The 16,364-nt window shown below is 45.0% G+C and overlaps 1 protein-coding gene across 2 annotated transcripts in view; it reads left to right on the top strand.

Moving 5' to 3' along the window:
* The window catches only part of nrp1a (neuropilin 1a), a 62,609-nt gene that overhangs the window by 13,675 nt on the left and 32,570 nt on the right, over nt 1-16,364 (top strand). For both annotated transcript variants that reach the window (XM_084938840.1, XM_084938839.1), the window contains exons 4-5: nt 7,372-7,553; nt 14,961-15,188. In XM_084938840.1, coding sequence (XP_084794966.1) covers nt 7,372-7,553; nt 14,961-15,188 — 410 coding nt within the window. The remainder of the gene's footprint in view (nt 1-7,371; nt 7,554-14,960; nt 15,189-16,364) is intronic.

Raw genomic sequence — 16,364 nt, 5'->3', positions numbered from 1 at the left:
AAAAAAGACAGTATCCAAGTCGGCCCTGCTGTGCCACATCACCCCTTTCTCCCGGTGCCCTGTTATTTTTACCCTTGACTTCTCATTGTTGTAACAGCGGCATATCATCTGAGCCGTGCCACAGACCCCTGTGGAGGACTCTCTCCTCGCTCACCTCTGCCTGCCCCTCTCTCATGTGTAATCAGAGATCCTCTCAAATGTCAAGGTGGGACAAATGGGAGTCATTCCCTCCTGTAATGGCCCCAGAAATGGACTGGAGTGCTCCTCTCCCCTCTCTCACTCGGTCTTTCTCTCTGCTATCTTTAAGAAATCACACACCTTTTTCATCCTTTGTATGTTTTTTTTTGGTTGCTCTCTTTTCATACTTAAAAAAAAATGTTATACTAATTTCCTGCCGGCCTTTTTTGGTTCCTTTGTAAATGATATCACACAGTTTCTAACTGTGTTTTGTCCATGTTAAACCTTTTCAGGAGCCGGTGTATCGCTGACATAGTTCTTCATAATAGCTCCAAGTCAAGCTGACTACATAATAAGGCCGTAACAGATATAGCTACTTTACTTCCAAGAAATGTTTCAAGAAATTACCCAAAGGCTTGGTCGCTTCATTTGGAAACGCATACATTCAGCGTGCGAACGCTCCAATCTGCACTCAGAAGCATGTATGCTGTATTTGCTGTATGCAAAACAGATTCTTTTCCCAAGCATACTAAGTAGGGGGGGAATGTGCTAAATGTGTGTTCCCATTTTGCCATGGGCAGTTTTCTAATTGATTGTAGTTACTCATTCCCACAATATTCATTATAACAAAATGTGTACTATGAAAGGAAATATTGGCAGCACCGCTCACAGCATTATTGCATCCTGTTAAAAAATGTAACATTTAAAAAAAAGTTTAATTTTTATTGAGAATATTTGAAAATAGTTGAGTTATATGTGGGAAAAAGCCCAGCTCATTCTTATTTTAATACTTTACTTAAGGGAAAGTCATCAGGGTTTTTTTTTTTTTTGCATTTCATCCACATTTTTCTTCTCATTGAGTTGTCTTGGAGCAGGACTTAACTTTCAGATGCATTAAAACCAAATCTTGTTAAGTGCATTACTTAAAAAGAACCACCTGTTTTACTTATGGTACGATAATACCTTAAAAGGCCCAAACCTCCAAATTAGCAGTATCACACTAGTACAAGGAACTACAAGGTAACTACTGACAGATAGTCTTGTTGTTATGACCGATTGGTCATGCTTCATTGCTCCAGTAAGGGAATAAAGTCCAAGTGTGTCCATGGAGAATTACTGGAAATATGCACAACTCTGTTTTGGCCCTGAAGGCATGTCAGTGGCTCATAGGAGCAGAAAGCGAGTCAGCTGAACATACTTCCCCAGGGTTCAAAGTGCAGTGGGCCTCACTTGTGAGGTGAGCACAGGCAATTCAGACAGCCTGCTAACAGTGGGAGCTTTTGTGGTCAGTTTTATTTCCCCCACTTGTTTCTTGTCTCCTCCCATCATCCCTTAAGTTCACATTAGTGTGAGCCTGCTCTGTGCTAAGCGGGGAAGGAGCCCCCCCGGGGGCAGAAATCTCCCTCCTGTCAGTCTGGGTGCTCATATTTCTGAATAAGGGATTATTGTGCTTGTTGCAGAAGGGGTGGGGAGGTGGGGGTGTGCAATAATTGAGTCTAAACAGCCAAATTCATTAATTTGATTGTTGGCGATGGCAGATCTCTCGACAGTGTAATTAGGAGAGCTAATGGATGGAAGCATGCTAAATCCATCAATGCTAATGATAATTGCAGTTTAGGAAAGCGAATATGCTTACGAACGTGTGGCCAGGGCCGCTGCAAAATCAGGAACAGCTACAGCGTTTAAAAATACGTCTAACCGTGTGGGGGTGACACCCAGAGAGGCCCATTGATGGTTGCAGCTGGGCCATCTGGGTGGGGAATATCCAACTTTTCATCCATCTTTTTTATCTCCATCCGTCTCTATACAGAAGCATGGTTGGCGAGTTAACCAATCATGCCCTCCGCCCCTCGCAAGTGAGAACCACTTCTGAAGCCTTCGGCCCTGATTGGCTGGTGGTTTATTCCACTGGGTGTGCTGGCATGCTCCAAGAACCTAAACTCGTGCAATAATTTTCTGTGGTTTGAGAAGTTAAGGTTAGCTTAAAACAACCCCGTGGTTTTTTATTTTTTTCCTGTTTAAATAATTAGATCTCTGCCTCCAATCGAAATCTTGAAGTCAGAAAGTTCATTAAGGTTAATGTTTTGAGCTGCGAACATTAAGACGTAAGCTTCGTTTACGGCCTCATTTTTTCTTCCTTACTTCCTTGTCTGTCCAGGCAAGCTGACACAAGGGTCGTTAAAGCTGGACTGGTGCCCAAGGAAAAATGGAACCTGTTATTCTAGGCTCAGGTTAATGAATGTCACATGCAATGGGGATGCAGTGAGGGATGGAAAGTGGAGAACGACAGATCATTTTATTTGAGCGAGGCATGTCCCGCCCCCAGGCTCGGAAAAAGTAACTCAGAGATCAACTGATCTTTGCCCTCCCCCGCTCACTTATTCAAACCTTAACAATGTTTTACCAAAACCCCAAGTGGCAGTTTGTTCGACAAGTCTCATTAATACATCAAGTCCCTGGGGCTGAAATTTTCTGACAGCCTACAACAAGGTCCGTTTTCCTGTTAAGTCTCCCCGGGTCCTGCAGAGCCGTCCCAAGTCTGCTTTTTAGCCAGTTCCACTTATGTTCCCCAGAGCTGTTTTTACATGTTATAGGTGACATGTTTTCATGTCAGCTTGCAGACAGAGAAATGCTTGAGAAAGGAGGTCAGGCATTTGTTCTTTATGCAGCTGAAGCAAGGGGCGATAGCAAAGAAAGAGCTCTTGTTCTGAGGGGGGGTTCCCGCAGCAAGCTTGAGCTTATAAATGGTCTGATTGAGAAATCTAACCAATTGTGTGAGCCTTATACAGTCTGTCATAGTGTTATTGCATTGCCTTAGATTGCATTGCTTTTGTAGAACCATATCAAGCAGACATTTATAGAGGGAGGACAGATTATTTCCATGGGAAAGCTTCAGGCAATATAACTGTTATATTGTTAGGCCGGTGGTTTGTCGCCTTCTCTTTAGCTTTGTGAGGAGGGCTAATGTTCTCGTTTGACACTAGCGGATTGCTTTCTCTCTGTGCCTGAAGAAAGAAGGCAGGCTAATACATTTGAGTCGATGAAGCGAAGGTCGTTGAGAATTACATTGCCCCCCTACCACCACCACCTCCGCACCCACCCACCGCTTCTTTTCCTCTCTTTTTTCCTTTAATTTCCCCACTGGATTGGCAAACCGTTTTCACTATTAGCACTGTGGTAGGCAGCTAATTGTGTGTGTGTGTAATTATCTGTGTGTGTTGTGGTGTGCTAGCAGGCCCATCCAGGCCCAAAGCAGACTAGACAGATAAATAGGTGCACAGCTCAACTAGATTGCATTGTCATGGGGAATAACAACAAGAGCAGCAGTGATGCAGCATAAAAGGTCATCGCAAAGGCTCCTGGGAAGAGGAATCTGGGTTTAGCTCGACAGGTCAGTGGGACGCAGACAAGCGGCAAACCCCCCAAAACTATGGGGAGGTTTATAAGTAGGCCATGTTCATGTGCTGCCTTTAATATCTAAAATCAAAGTTGTTAACTGTCCTCTGTCCCCCCCCCCCTCAGGATTCTTAGCCCCTAGAGGTGAGCACCCACAGGTGTTTAGAGTAGCAGATTAAAGCTGCATTTAACACAGCTGGCAACGGGAGTGACTTCTGAAGGCGTCAAAGTGCCCGGCAAAGCGTTTCCCGTAATGTCTTCCAGATGATAAGGGCCCGGATGGATTCTCTGTTAGAGAAGCGGAGCATGTGGGACCCGGTGGCGCAGAACCGCTGGAGTTCTGGCTGATGCACCAGTCATTTAGGAACAAATAGAGACATTTTGGAGTAGGAGGTCTCCTCTCGCGTTCTCTTCCACAGCGAGGACCCCCCGGGGCGTGTTCTCTCTTCCATCTGCATTCTCGCTCCCGCTGCGCCGTCTTCACGAGGGCCATCCAAGCTGATGATGATGATGTGCCAGGGTGGAAATGCAGTAAACAGCTTTTCTCGGTGTGATCGGAATCGAAATAAAAGTCCAAAGCAAGCTTTTTCCTCTCTTTGCTTGGAGGGGTGAGAAGGCAGTCTGTGAGGGCTGATGAGATGAAAACATTAGTTAGTTGTCTAGCTTCTTTTCACACGCCTAATGCTGAGCGTGCACACGTGTGTGTGTGTGTGTGTGTATGCGTGTGCATGCATGCATGCATGCAAACACATAGAAACTCAATCAGTTGTAGAAAATCGGTTGTACTGCAGCTTGCTCCTCTTTCGTTCTTCATCGCAGTGATGCATCTCTGCATCAATTTTTTAGGCATCTGGCAATGCTCAGCTTTTGGCAGTTGTGGGGGAGGGAGGTGGCGGGGATAGCTGCAGAGACAGAGGCTCTGAGGTGAATTATAAGTCTGCTGATAGAACAGAGCAGGGCCATGGGAAGATTGATGTTCTCTTTTGTGAGCTGGGAACCAAGAGGAGAGGAAAGGAGAGGACAGGAGAGTAGAGGAGAGAAGAAATTGATTGTGTGTAGACTCGAAACAAAGTGGGAAGAAATCTTATTGTTGCAGCTTCCTGTCAAGAGTTAAACTCAAATGAAGAAAATGCCTATGCCAGTAAGACTTTTGAAAATAAACTCTGTTTTCTCAGGTGACTCAATCAGTTTAGAATCTATTCAGTTTTATTCATATAGTGCCAAATCAGTCACCTCAAGGTGCTTTATTTTGTAAGGTAAAGACAACAATACAGAGAAAACCCCATCAATCAGTTGACCCCCTACAAGCAAGCACTTGGTGACAATGGGAAGGAAAAACTCCCTTTAACAGGAAGCAACGTTCAGCAGAACCACGCTAAGGGAGGGGCAGCCATGTGCCAACCTCTCTGGACCACACCCATCCTCAGAAATATTATAGAGCCACAGGGTGTTATAAATACAATACATATTAAAAATACATGAAGTGAACCCAATCTTTTCAGTCATATTTTGATGGCAGTTGTAATGCAGTGACGTTGCCTGTGTGTGGGGTCATTCTGAAAAAAGATTTAGAGTGTAAACATCTGGCTATCCAAGGCTGTTGGCAGGCAGACAGCTGCTTTCTTGGTATCAAACCTTTAACCTGACACGCTAAAGATTTAAAGCAGCGGTCCCCAACCCCCGGGCCACGGACCGGTACCGGTCCGTGAGTCATTTGGTACCGGGCCGCGAGAGTGAGACTCGGGTGTGAAATGTATGGTTTTCAGGGTTTTTATCGGTTTTTAGCGTTATTTTGTTATCGTTTTTTTTTCGTTAACTCGTTTTTTTCTGGGTCTTTTCACGTTTGTTTTGAATAAATTTTCTTTTTTTCTGTACCGGTACTAGTTTTATTTTGTTGTATTTATCCGCGACACCTTAAAGGCTGGTCCGTGAAAATATTGTCGGGCACAAACCGGTCCGTGGCGCCAAAAAGGTTGGGGACTGCTGATTTAAAGGAAAGAAGAAGAACAAGGCTCAGTGTGTCTTGACAGCTCCATATCACCCCAGATCACCCCGTCTGAGCCGAAAGACAAGTGAAGCCATCCATCCACCGCGCTGCCTCAGGAGACCTAATTTGTAGCGCTGACACTTCTGTCCAGCTCTACAGTTAGTTACCCTCTGTCCTCGCCTCTCACATGTCAGTCCCTCTTGCTCGCCTTAATGTTTTGCATATGAAAACCCGGCAGGCACTCCCCTTCCCACTTCATCCCAAACCACCGCTGGTAATTCAATTCCTGTTTTACAAAAACATTTTTAAAAATTTGAGGCAGGTGAAGTAAACCATTTAGCAGAAAAAGGTGTCAAAGGGTACATGTTGATACATGTGAGGTCTCACCTGAGGGATTTGGTCCACCCTCGCCATCATTCAAAGTGTAAATCGCCTTTTTGTGTAAAATCCCACGCATTAAGGGAGTTTGGAATCACTAAGGAGGCCCGGTGTTTTGACAGTAATTTGGGAATCAAGGAAAACTATGAAAAGAGTTCCTGCTCGCCAGAAGGCACATATTTTCTTCTAAGGAGACAGACAGAGCATGTGCACGACTGATTGTGACCACACACTCGCTGCGCCTTGCACACACATATATCAATTTTTTTTGTTTTATTTTAAATGTACTATGTGTGAATTATATTTTATTCGTCTGGTTCCTGATTAAGATGGAGGAACTGTGCCACAGGCCCTTGTGGTTTGGGTATGGATATCCACAATAAGTGGCCTGGAGAGCGGAAAACTTGGCAGGATATTCGTGTTCTGGGCAATTAGGAATGTTGGAAACCTGAACTGAAATCTGCTTTTGGAGGAGCACTCAATCTGTCACTCACAGTCAAAACACAGCACGGAAAACTCATCCCTGCACATCGTTCAAACTTGCACACACACACACACACACAAACACATATATGCAGGCACTAGAGTGAAAACCGCAACTCAAATGCTTTTAACGTACACCTTTAACAAGTGCCTGAAAATACTCGCACCCACAGATAACCAGGGGCTAGTTAGACCACCCCCAATGGCCCGGCACTCTGATTTCTCCTCTATCAACTTAAGTTTCACATGCTAGAATCTGTGTGTGTGTATGTGTGTTTGTGCGTGTGTGTGTGTGTGTGTGTATGTCCTATTTCAAAGCTGTTTTCCTCTTCGACTCCTAAACTCTGCGCTGACTCAATTAAGTGGCTGCTCCCTTCAATAGCCGTGGGTCTGAAATTCCATTTGAATGTGATGTTCAAGTGTGTGTACATGTGTGTGTCTCTCTGAGTGTGTGTGTTTTAATAGCTTTAGCACCTGCTCGTTCTATACACCAATCTAAGCCAAGAACAGGCTCACTGTGGCTGTTATCCTGTGGTTAAACAGCAGATAGACAACTGTTCAGCTCAAGTTCACCAGTTAAAGCAGTTACATAAATCTGACCCCGGTGCTGCTGGGAGCAGAAAAACCTCTGCAGTGTGTGCGCGCGTTTGTGTGTGTGTGTGTGTGTGTGTGCTCATTGAACACCGATATAATGAAAGCAAACTCTGCCCACCTGTTCTCCGAGTTTTAACCTGAGACCTCATTAGCACACAGTGTGTTATTTCCACTACATAACCTGCACAGTATGTTGTGTTGCTCTGTGGTCCTCTGAGAATGTGTGCACATGCACATAATAGCAGTAATAGTCTGATTTTCAACCTTATTACCTAAACACTAGACTCAAAGAAGAATATGATTCATATACAACATTGTGGGACTGACACTCCCGCCCTTGTGTCCTCTCTGTTCAGATATGACTATGTGGAGGTACGAGATGGCACCGATGAGAGCGGTCAGTTGGTGGGGAAGTACTGTGGAAAGATTGCCCCTTCTCCAGTCGTCTCTTCTGGAAACCAGCTTTTCATCAAATTTGTGTCCGACTACGAGACCCACGGAGCAGGCTTCTCTATCCGATACGAGATCTTTAAGACAGGTAGGTGACAGTTATCTTTTGCACAATAGCAATATTGTTCACATTCATGTTAAAAATATATTTATCTTGCATTCTACATTTAAAAATTGCTATCTTGCATATTTTACATCAGCAATATCAAATTGTGCATGCTATTATTCAAGGATGGAGGAAATCATTTCTCCTTTGTTCTTTTTAACAAAAAGAAAAGGGGATGCTGCAGAGTAACAAACAGAAATGCAACTGACAAAACTTACCTCAAAGCAAATTTAGTAGCTCTTCTTGAACACAGACTGTATATTAAAGATTTACAGAGCTGCTGTGATGTCACCAGTTGTATTGTTTGCTTTTTTTGGGGCCAGAAGGGACCATTTTTCAGTGAGTTATTATTACCGAATATTAGCTAGCTTAGTTAGAACCTTTCTGGGAATTTAACTCACTGAAATTCCTCTTGGACGATTTGTTAGTACAATAATGAAACCATAAGCAATAGTCACATAATTGCACACAAAATTCTCCAAAAGACGATTAACAGCACAAAAACTGTCAAGGGGCCTCGTTCTGTGGCTTCAATTAGCTGAGGTAATACCTCACTAGACAGCTAGCAGTTATAACCACCTGGGTCAACACACGGGGCGATCGTGGCTCAAAGAGTTGGCAGTTCGTCTTGTAACCAAAATGTTTTTTGGCTGTTGACATGCCTATTTTTTCTCTTACCTTTGACATTTTATCACTGATGTATGAGGCTTGGCTCGCTTTTTGAAGACAACCTCAAGTGGCCATTATTGGAACTGCAGTTTGAAGCACTTTTTGCATCATCTTTGCTTTTCAGCCACTAAACCATTGGAAATTTAGTTGCCCGGAATTCAAAGTTGTGTTTTCCTCCTTTTTCGAGCAAGCTTACTCTGTGATGATCTTTCTTTTGTTCTTATTTGCATTATTATTACATTTAAAATGTCTGAGCTGACACCTTAAAGTAGTTGTTGACATCTTGCTTTAAGTTGAGGGAACGCTGTCACAGTCCCCTAATTTGTCAAATCTATCAAACGCGGTGCAACACGCTATAAAAGCTGGAGGAATAATTCTGATAATGAAGCAAGAAAGAGCCCCTCCATCTAATTTCATGGTTTGTTTGTGATTTAGTCAAGGCATTAGAGCATCAAATTATGCAAATGCAATATGGCAAGCAATATGCTTCATTCAAAACCAATGAATCATAGTCCCATATGTTCCATAATTGTAGCAGTTTTCATCTGGTGTGAATTATTAGACAATAAGCATGGGCATAATTTGCTAAGCGCTGATTTAACAAATGTTGTTTCAAGTGTTGGTTTATTGTCAGATGGCAATCCACAGCAAGGGTATGAACCAGCTATTATAACCTCTGATGTGCTAGTTGTGGAGAAAATTATTTCAATCCACTTAGCAGGGCTCTAGCTGAGGAAGCGCTTTCAGCACCACAGTAGTATGCAGTTAGTCATGTTCCTCCCTTAATACTTAAAAATAGGACCTCTGGGTAATTTTAGGTGGGAGCCCGGTATGTTAAATCAAAAATATTATCAGGGGATGTCTGTCTTATCAGACCACAGCATAGCAAGAAAGAGAATTTCCTGTTGGGTTGCTGCCTTCCTTTGTTTAGACTGGTAGAAGGCAGAGGAGAACAGCATATCCAGAGAGTGAGTAGTGGCCAGGCAGGTGCGACAGACTCCTTTTATTAATTAACCCTAGCAGCAGTCTATGGGACAGCCCCCCGTGACCCCAGGAGACATGATAAATAGCCCAGCAAGGTTCCTCCTTCCTTTTAATCTGAGCGAGTGTGTGTTTGTGCTTGTATGTCTGGGTTTGTGTGTGTCACCATCACAGTAGGGCAGCTGGTGGAGTGTGGGTCCATTTACGAGATCAAAGCGACACACCTCGACATACGCAAACCGGTCCACACGCACACACACATTCCCCCTGATAGGCTAGTTAAATCTGCTACATTCTTTCCACGATTAGCTTGGTATTTCCCAGTCTCATCTATTAGCCAGGACTGATTATAAATGAGGCGTGTTAGGGGCCCTTTGGCGATAGGGAAGAACCACTCACAGGAAATCTAGCAAGAAACATGGATCTAAGCGTGGACAGAGAGCAAATCGGGGCCAGGGTCGAACTTTTTCATATGAATATTTTTCACCCAGTGCTATCCCCCCCGGCAGAGAAGAGCACCGTGGGTGCGCCATCACTTTCTTAGTGGATCCAGACCATCGTTAAGCTTTGAGTTCGCTCTGTGTTTTGACTACTGTGGTGCTGGCTCCTGCCAAGAATGGGCTCTGAGATCAATTAGCAGCTCTGTTTGTTGGAGTGAGAGAGAGTGAGAGAGAGAGAGAGGACCGAGCAGAAAGAGAGATACAAAGCTAGCTGATTAGCGCAGCTTATCAACACGCACGGCATTAGTTGGGAAAACATTGTGTTGGCTAACACATGTAACGTTAATGATGATACACAGATGCTCCGATAACGGACGGGGAAACGGGAGACTCACGCCCGTGCATGTCAATGAAGGGAAATGCAAAGAATGCAGGCTGTTTATCACTGTGATTATAGGCCCCGGCTCACTGGAAGTCAACCTTGGGGGCTGCCGCTGCCTTTCATCCTGGGTTTAACAGAAGCAAAGGTCGTGTGCAAGATAAATATGCTCACAAGGCAAACATATTCAAATGCACAGCCCCCCTTTGGGATCATATGCCAACTTTTACAAGTATGTTTATATGTGCAGGTTCACTCACGTCAGCTGTAAGCTGTGTAGTTACAAATTCAGAAACACTTGAAAAATCCTGGCATCTGTACCCCTGGCTTTCATCAGCGGCATGCCTGCAAAGTGTCTAATTGGTAGAGAACAGGTTGTTTTGCAGGCTCTCTATGGCCGCTTCTGCATCAGTCTCTACCCCCTCTCCACTCCTCAGTCCCATCCAACCATCTTAATTAGCATGGGCTATTTATTTTATAGCCCACAAATTGGCAGCCTCGCTCTGCTGGCTGAGGTCTGGCGAGAGGCGGGAAGAGCTAGATGGTGGTGAAGAAAGAGATAGACAAGAGGGATAAGTCGGAGAGGGAGGAGTGTTTGGCCCAAAGGGAGCAGTTCAGCAAGCTGCTAGTGTTTGTGCGTCTCTACAGAGGCATTTGACGCCCAGATAAAAATAAAATGTCGATTAACAAGAATGCGCTGGGAAAACAATGGCCTCGACTTGCAAAAATCGAGCAACAATGAGAGCGAAAAGCAGTAATGCGCACCCCCCCCCCCCTCAGTGTAAAATGACTTGACGTTGGATTACCCACCAATGAAATCCGGCTGCTTTTGTAAGAAGAAGATCCGTGTTTGTCCTGTCATCTGACAGAACTGCCCTTAAAATCCTCAAGTGGATTCTGGAAAGAACCGTCCTCTTTAAGTGTACGCGTGTGCGCACACGCGCAACATATGTTTTCTTTTAGCAGCTCCTCAGTTTGCTTAGAGCTGCTCCAAGGCTGGCCAAGCTCCCATTGAAGTGGGAGAGCAGGCAGAGATAGTGCCACTGGTAGCCCCCACCCCACTCACACACACACACACACACACACAGCTCATCCTAATTGCTCGGCAGAATGACTAAGCCTGGAGTGAGGCCTACCATGCCACACTAAAATATATATGTTCTCATGCAAAGGCCCTGTTTATCATGTCATGGAGATGTGGTTGCTTTTACTCTGAGCACACACCTGTGAAAACACTTTGAAGGTGTGTGCGTGTGCTGAGTGGGACCTAATGGGAGGGTGGCTTTTGTGGACGACACACCCTGATGGCAGAGGTCACATCTGGAGACGCACTGTCATTGTACACACGCACACACACACACATGCAAGGCCCTCATGGAAACTCGAGACAACAAATTTCTTTCAGGGGAGCCCGAGGGATACTGTGTCCCCAGCCCACCCCCATCCTATCAGTGCAGTGTCATCCATCCCTGTAAGTGGGGAAGGCAGGGTGATGTCATAGGCGCATGCTAAATACCACGTCAGTTGTGCAGAGCCTCAGGATGTGTGTGTGTGTGAGTGTGTGGGGGTAAATGTAAACCTGCCTCTTCCATCTGTTTCAATGACAGACACTCCACAGGCTCCAGGTTAATGTTTGATTTAGTGTGGAAGGAGTTAATTCTCCACCGGCAATTAACCCTTCTGTCAGTGTGGCATGAGAACAAAATGGGAAGGGGTGGGGGCGGGCGTGAAGGCGGTGGGGGGCATTAATGGCGCAGGGGGGCAGAACTGGGATAATAATCAGCCGGAGAGCGACATAAAGAACACAAACAGTGGTGATTTACTTAACAGCCTAAGAACAACACCTTCAGCTTCTATGGCTCCAGCCAACCCAGCCTGACTTGGGTGGGTTGGTGGGGGGGCAGTGATGATTAGATGCAAAGAAAAAAGTTTGAAGTGTTAAAGGAGCAGAAAGAAAAAGAGGGGGACAGCAGGAAAATAGCAAGAGGCTGTCACATTTGACACCCGTTCCCTGGTTGTTCTAATGATTAACGCACAGTCTCCGGTTTTCTCTCAGCACTCAGAGCAACACAGAGCACAAGCAATCAGGGGAGACTTAAGAGTTGAAAGGCACACCACTGCCTTAATGTCCAGACCACATTTATTTAGCATTCATTATGAATCTCTCACTCTAGCAAAGATTGAAATCAAATCCCCATTAGATATTGTTTTGCCAGTTACAACTTGCCCTGTTAAACAAATTCAAATCATTCAGGAAGCAAGTTGCCAGTGACATCTGTTTACTCCTCCATCCAGAGAAGGACTCCATATAAATGAGAGTTAACAGAAGTCATTACTGCCAGCGGTAAACAGTGGAGTGTCTGGTTGGAGGCTGCCACTAAATGCTGTGCGCTCAAGGTTGCTTCTTCCTTTCTTTGTCCCGTCCTTCTGCTTTAAGTTTAAAAGCTGCAGTTTGCGCGTGCTTGCTCAGTCACACTTTTTCATGTTTACAAACCTGTTTTTTAACCTTTCCCGTTTTTAAGAAATCTACGAGGAGAGACTCCCACAACTGCAGCGGTAAAACAGCACAGGGAGAGACATGGAGTAACTGAGGGGCAGGGTGTTAGCCTTTGGTTGACAGCTGGATATATTTGTCTCCTGAAGCTCCTTGTCAAGACACACGCAGCGCATGTAGGGGCGATGCGACAGGAAAGCGTGACTGCTTTTCTGTTTGCCTCTCGCTCGCATCAGCACAAAACATCCTGGGCGTAGTGAGAGGAGCTGGGGACAGAAGCCCTCCCATGTGGAGACGGCAGATAAAAGAGATCTGTTGGATGATTATCTCACCGGTGGGAGCAACCAGAGTGCTCTGTCTCTCTCGCTCCTCTTTTTTCATTTGGAGGGAGTTGCATACAGCCAGGAACAAAAAAGCTGACAGTATAAGAAGGTTTGTCCTTGCTTTCGCCTCAGTTATGACAGTTCAGAAAGAACATAGCAACAGAAATGTTGACGGTGAGGTTGGTTCAGTTGGGGACAGTCTGGTTAATGCCTTTTAGCATTCAGAGGAGAAGTCTGGTGTGGGGACCTTGGTAACTACCAGTGTTTAGCCGAGATAATCAGAAACCAGTAGAAACGATACTGTAAGAGCTGTAGTTTTACTAACAAAAATTTGTGGTGGTACTGTGCTCTTTGACTGCCAGCCTACTGCTTGGATTTCGACAGGTTTTCAGCGTGGACCATTTCCAAACTTTAAATCTGTTCTGGTCAACTGCTGAGCTGAGATAAGGGTCACAGTAGAAGCTGATGAAATGGATGGAGAGTGGAGCTCGGAGCCAATATCCACATGAAATTCAACACATTGACCTGAATAGCACTCTGGATGCTACAGCTGTCTAGAACACTCACCACAGAAAGAACTGGCTTGCATCTATGGTTTTACCCCACCCCCCCCCACCCCCAGAACTGCGTGACATTAATATCAAATGTGGCAAAGTGCATATCTCCAGCATCCAGCAACCCTCTCATCCCGGGGAGCACTCTCCCTGAACAAAAATCAATCCGTTTTCTCCCGGGGTAAATACGAAGGGGGAAGCTGAGAAATTAATGTCGCCCACTGTTCGCGAAAGCCACACTTTAGCCGCCGCACTAAATGTCAACTCTTTTTGGAGTCGAAGCGCCGGCTCGCTGTGGCTTTCAGCTTGGGACGAGGGGAGAAAATCAACGTGGCTCTCCGTCCCTTCACTCAAAGCACCGGTGGACAGGCTCAAGTGGGGTTGATGGTCTTCAATTAGGGGCCCAGCGAGATGCTTGAGTGGCGATGGAAAAAAAGCTGTTTGCCACATTCATTTAAGCTGCAGTGACTGCGGCACGGTGGCTCTGCCTAACGATAACTCCCTGCAATTTTGGTTTCGATTGGCCCCACCTGCACCCATCACGCCAGCTGCCAGACAGGCATGAAAATGATGTTATCCTGGGTACATTTCTACAACTAATGGCTCAAAATAATTGCCCCGAACGACAGTAATTCTGTTTTTTTTTTCAGATTTTCTATCTCTGTGTATATGTTTGTATAAAACAGGCGCTTTTTAACACTTGGGACTGATGCTTGAGTCTGCATAGTGAACGTATCCTAATGTCTGTCACATACATTTAAACATTTTTAAGCAGCTGCTAGTCTGTTTTTTTTTTTTTTGAATCACATGTCAATCATTCTTAAATCATAATTTTGTGCTTGTGAGAAGTGTCTGCCATGGGAAATGCGTTAATACTCCTCATCAGCTGAAAGGTAGCTCTCCGGGGAGCTGTGCATAAATATTTTGACTTTTCCTGCTGTAAAACTGTGTGTTTAGGTGTGCGTGCGTGCGTGTTGATGAATGCGCAGTCGTTCACTTTGCTTTCCATCACTGACGCTGTAATTTTGCTCGAGCACCTCTCATATGTTTCGCAGACATGTCCTGATGAGGGCTTGTGTGTAAATGTGTGTGTGTGTGTGTGTGTGTGTGTGTGTGTGTGTGTGTGTGTGTGTGTGTGTGTGTGTGTGTGTGTGTGTGTGTGTGTGAGGAACAAATCAAGCTCTTTATTCATCATTCCCCCGATTCTGGTGATTGAGGCCTTTCACTAATGTTTACACTTTCAGCCCAGATGTTCCTCCAGTTTTAACACACATACAGACAGTGATGGAGTGTGATGCTCAAAAGCTCGGAGCTTTTGAACATCCAGATGTAGAGATCCAGATGTGAAAACAAGAACTACTGAGGTGGTCTTGCACCTATGGGCCGTAAACTGTCCTCCCCTCAGTAGGGCAGCTGGAAGGCTGAGCTTCTAAAACTTACTTTAACACCTAAGCAACTCACTTAAGCAATAGTCATTCAAATGTCTTCCTTTGTCCCCCATTCATCTTCTCACTTCTCATCTCACTTCTTCCTGTCGTCCTTCCTGCAGGTCCAGAATGCTCCAGGAACTTCACCTCCAACAGCGGCATCATTAAGTCACCTGGGTTCCCCGAGAAATACCCCAACAACCTGGACTGCACTTTCATGATCTTTGCCCCGAAAATGTCGGAAATCATCTTGGAGTTCGAGAGCTTTGAGCTGGAGCCCGACCCAACACCCCCTACTGGTGTGTTCTGCCGCTATGACCGGCTGGAGATCTGGGATGGGTTCCCTGGAGGTGAGTGAATGGGAAGAACAAAGAATTGAATGCAATTTAATGTTAAAGTGTGAGGCATTGCAGCAATGCATCATTTAACAATTTAGGGCACCACTGCTACCTGCTGGGCAGCGTTGGATCACTTAATATACACAGATCAGGCATAACATTATGGCCACCTGCCTAATATTGTGTTGGTCCTCCTTTTGTTACCAAAACAGCCCTGACCCATGGAGGCATGGGCTCCACTAGATCCCTGAAGGTGTGCTGTGGTATCTGCACCAAGATGTTAGCAACAGATCCTTTAAGACCTGTAAGTTGTGAGGTGGGGCCTCATTGGATCTGACTTTTATGTCCAGCAGATCCCACAGATGCTTGATTGGATTGAGATCTGCAGAATTTGGAGGCCAAGTCAGACAAACTCAAACTGACTGTGAACCTCAAACTATTCCTGAACCATTTTTGCTTTGAGGCAGAGCGTATTCTCCTGCTGAAAAAGGGAGTGCCATTTCCATGCGTAGGTAGTGATGTCCACATGCATGGCAGGAACCAAGGTTTCCCAGCAGAACATTGCTCCAAGCATCACACTGCCTTTGCAGGGTTGCCTTCTTTCTATAGTGCATCCTTGTGCGCCACACACGCAACTGATCAAACTCACTCAAATCCTTACCCTTGCCCATTTTTGCTGCTCCTAACACATCAACTGTGAGGACAAAATGTCCACTTGCTCCCTAATGTATCCCACCCACTAACAGGTGCATTGATGAAGAGATAATCATTGTTATTCACTTCACCTGTCGGTGCTTGTAATGCTGTGCTTGATCTGTGTAGACACTGCTGTGGAGCTGCTACTTTTGAACTCATGTATACTTTATGACTCCTTTCTAATTAAGCTACAGTTTGAGCTCCTCTGTTATAATACATTTTTTCTGTTATTACTAAGTCGTTTTGTTGTTTCTAAAACTACAAAAAACTCTGGTATTTGAAAGTCAGAGATCTAATGTCCAACCAAGTGTAGAAGTTAGCTGTGTCAACACCAGCATAACAAACATGGGAAAATATGTGTTATCGCACTATTTAGAAAACCTGTTAACCTGTGGTGGGAGCGTGAGAATGCGGGTGAGTGGAGTGATAAGTTTCAGCTTCGCTGCTCACTGTTTTTCCAAAAGGAAAGGAGCAAATTTAAACAATAAGATG

The sequence above is a fragment of the Perissodus microlepis genome, chromosome 9 (genome assembly GCF_051167445.1).
Source record: "Perissodus microlepis isolate ML-2025 ecotype Zambia chromosome 9, ASM5116744v1, whole genome shotgun sequence".
Lineage (NCBI taxonomy): Eukaryota > Metazoa > Chordata > Actinopteri > Cichliformes > Cichlidae > Perissodus > Perissodus microlepis.
Note: the sequence above shows the minus strand (reverse complement) of the source record. Positions and strands in the feature narration are given on the sequence as shown.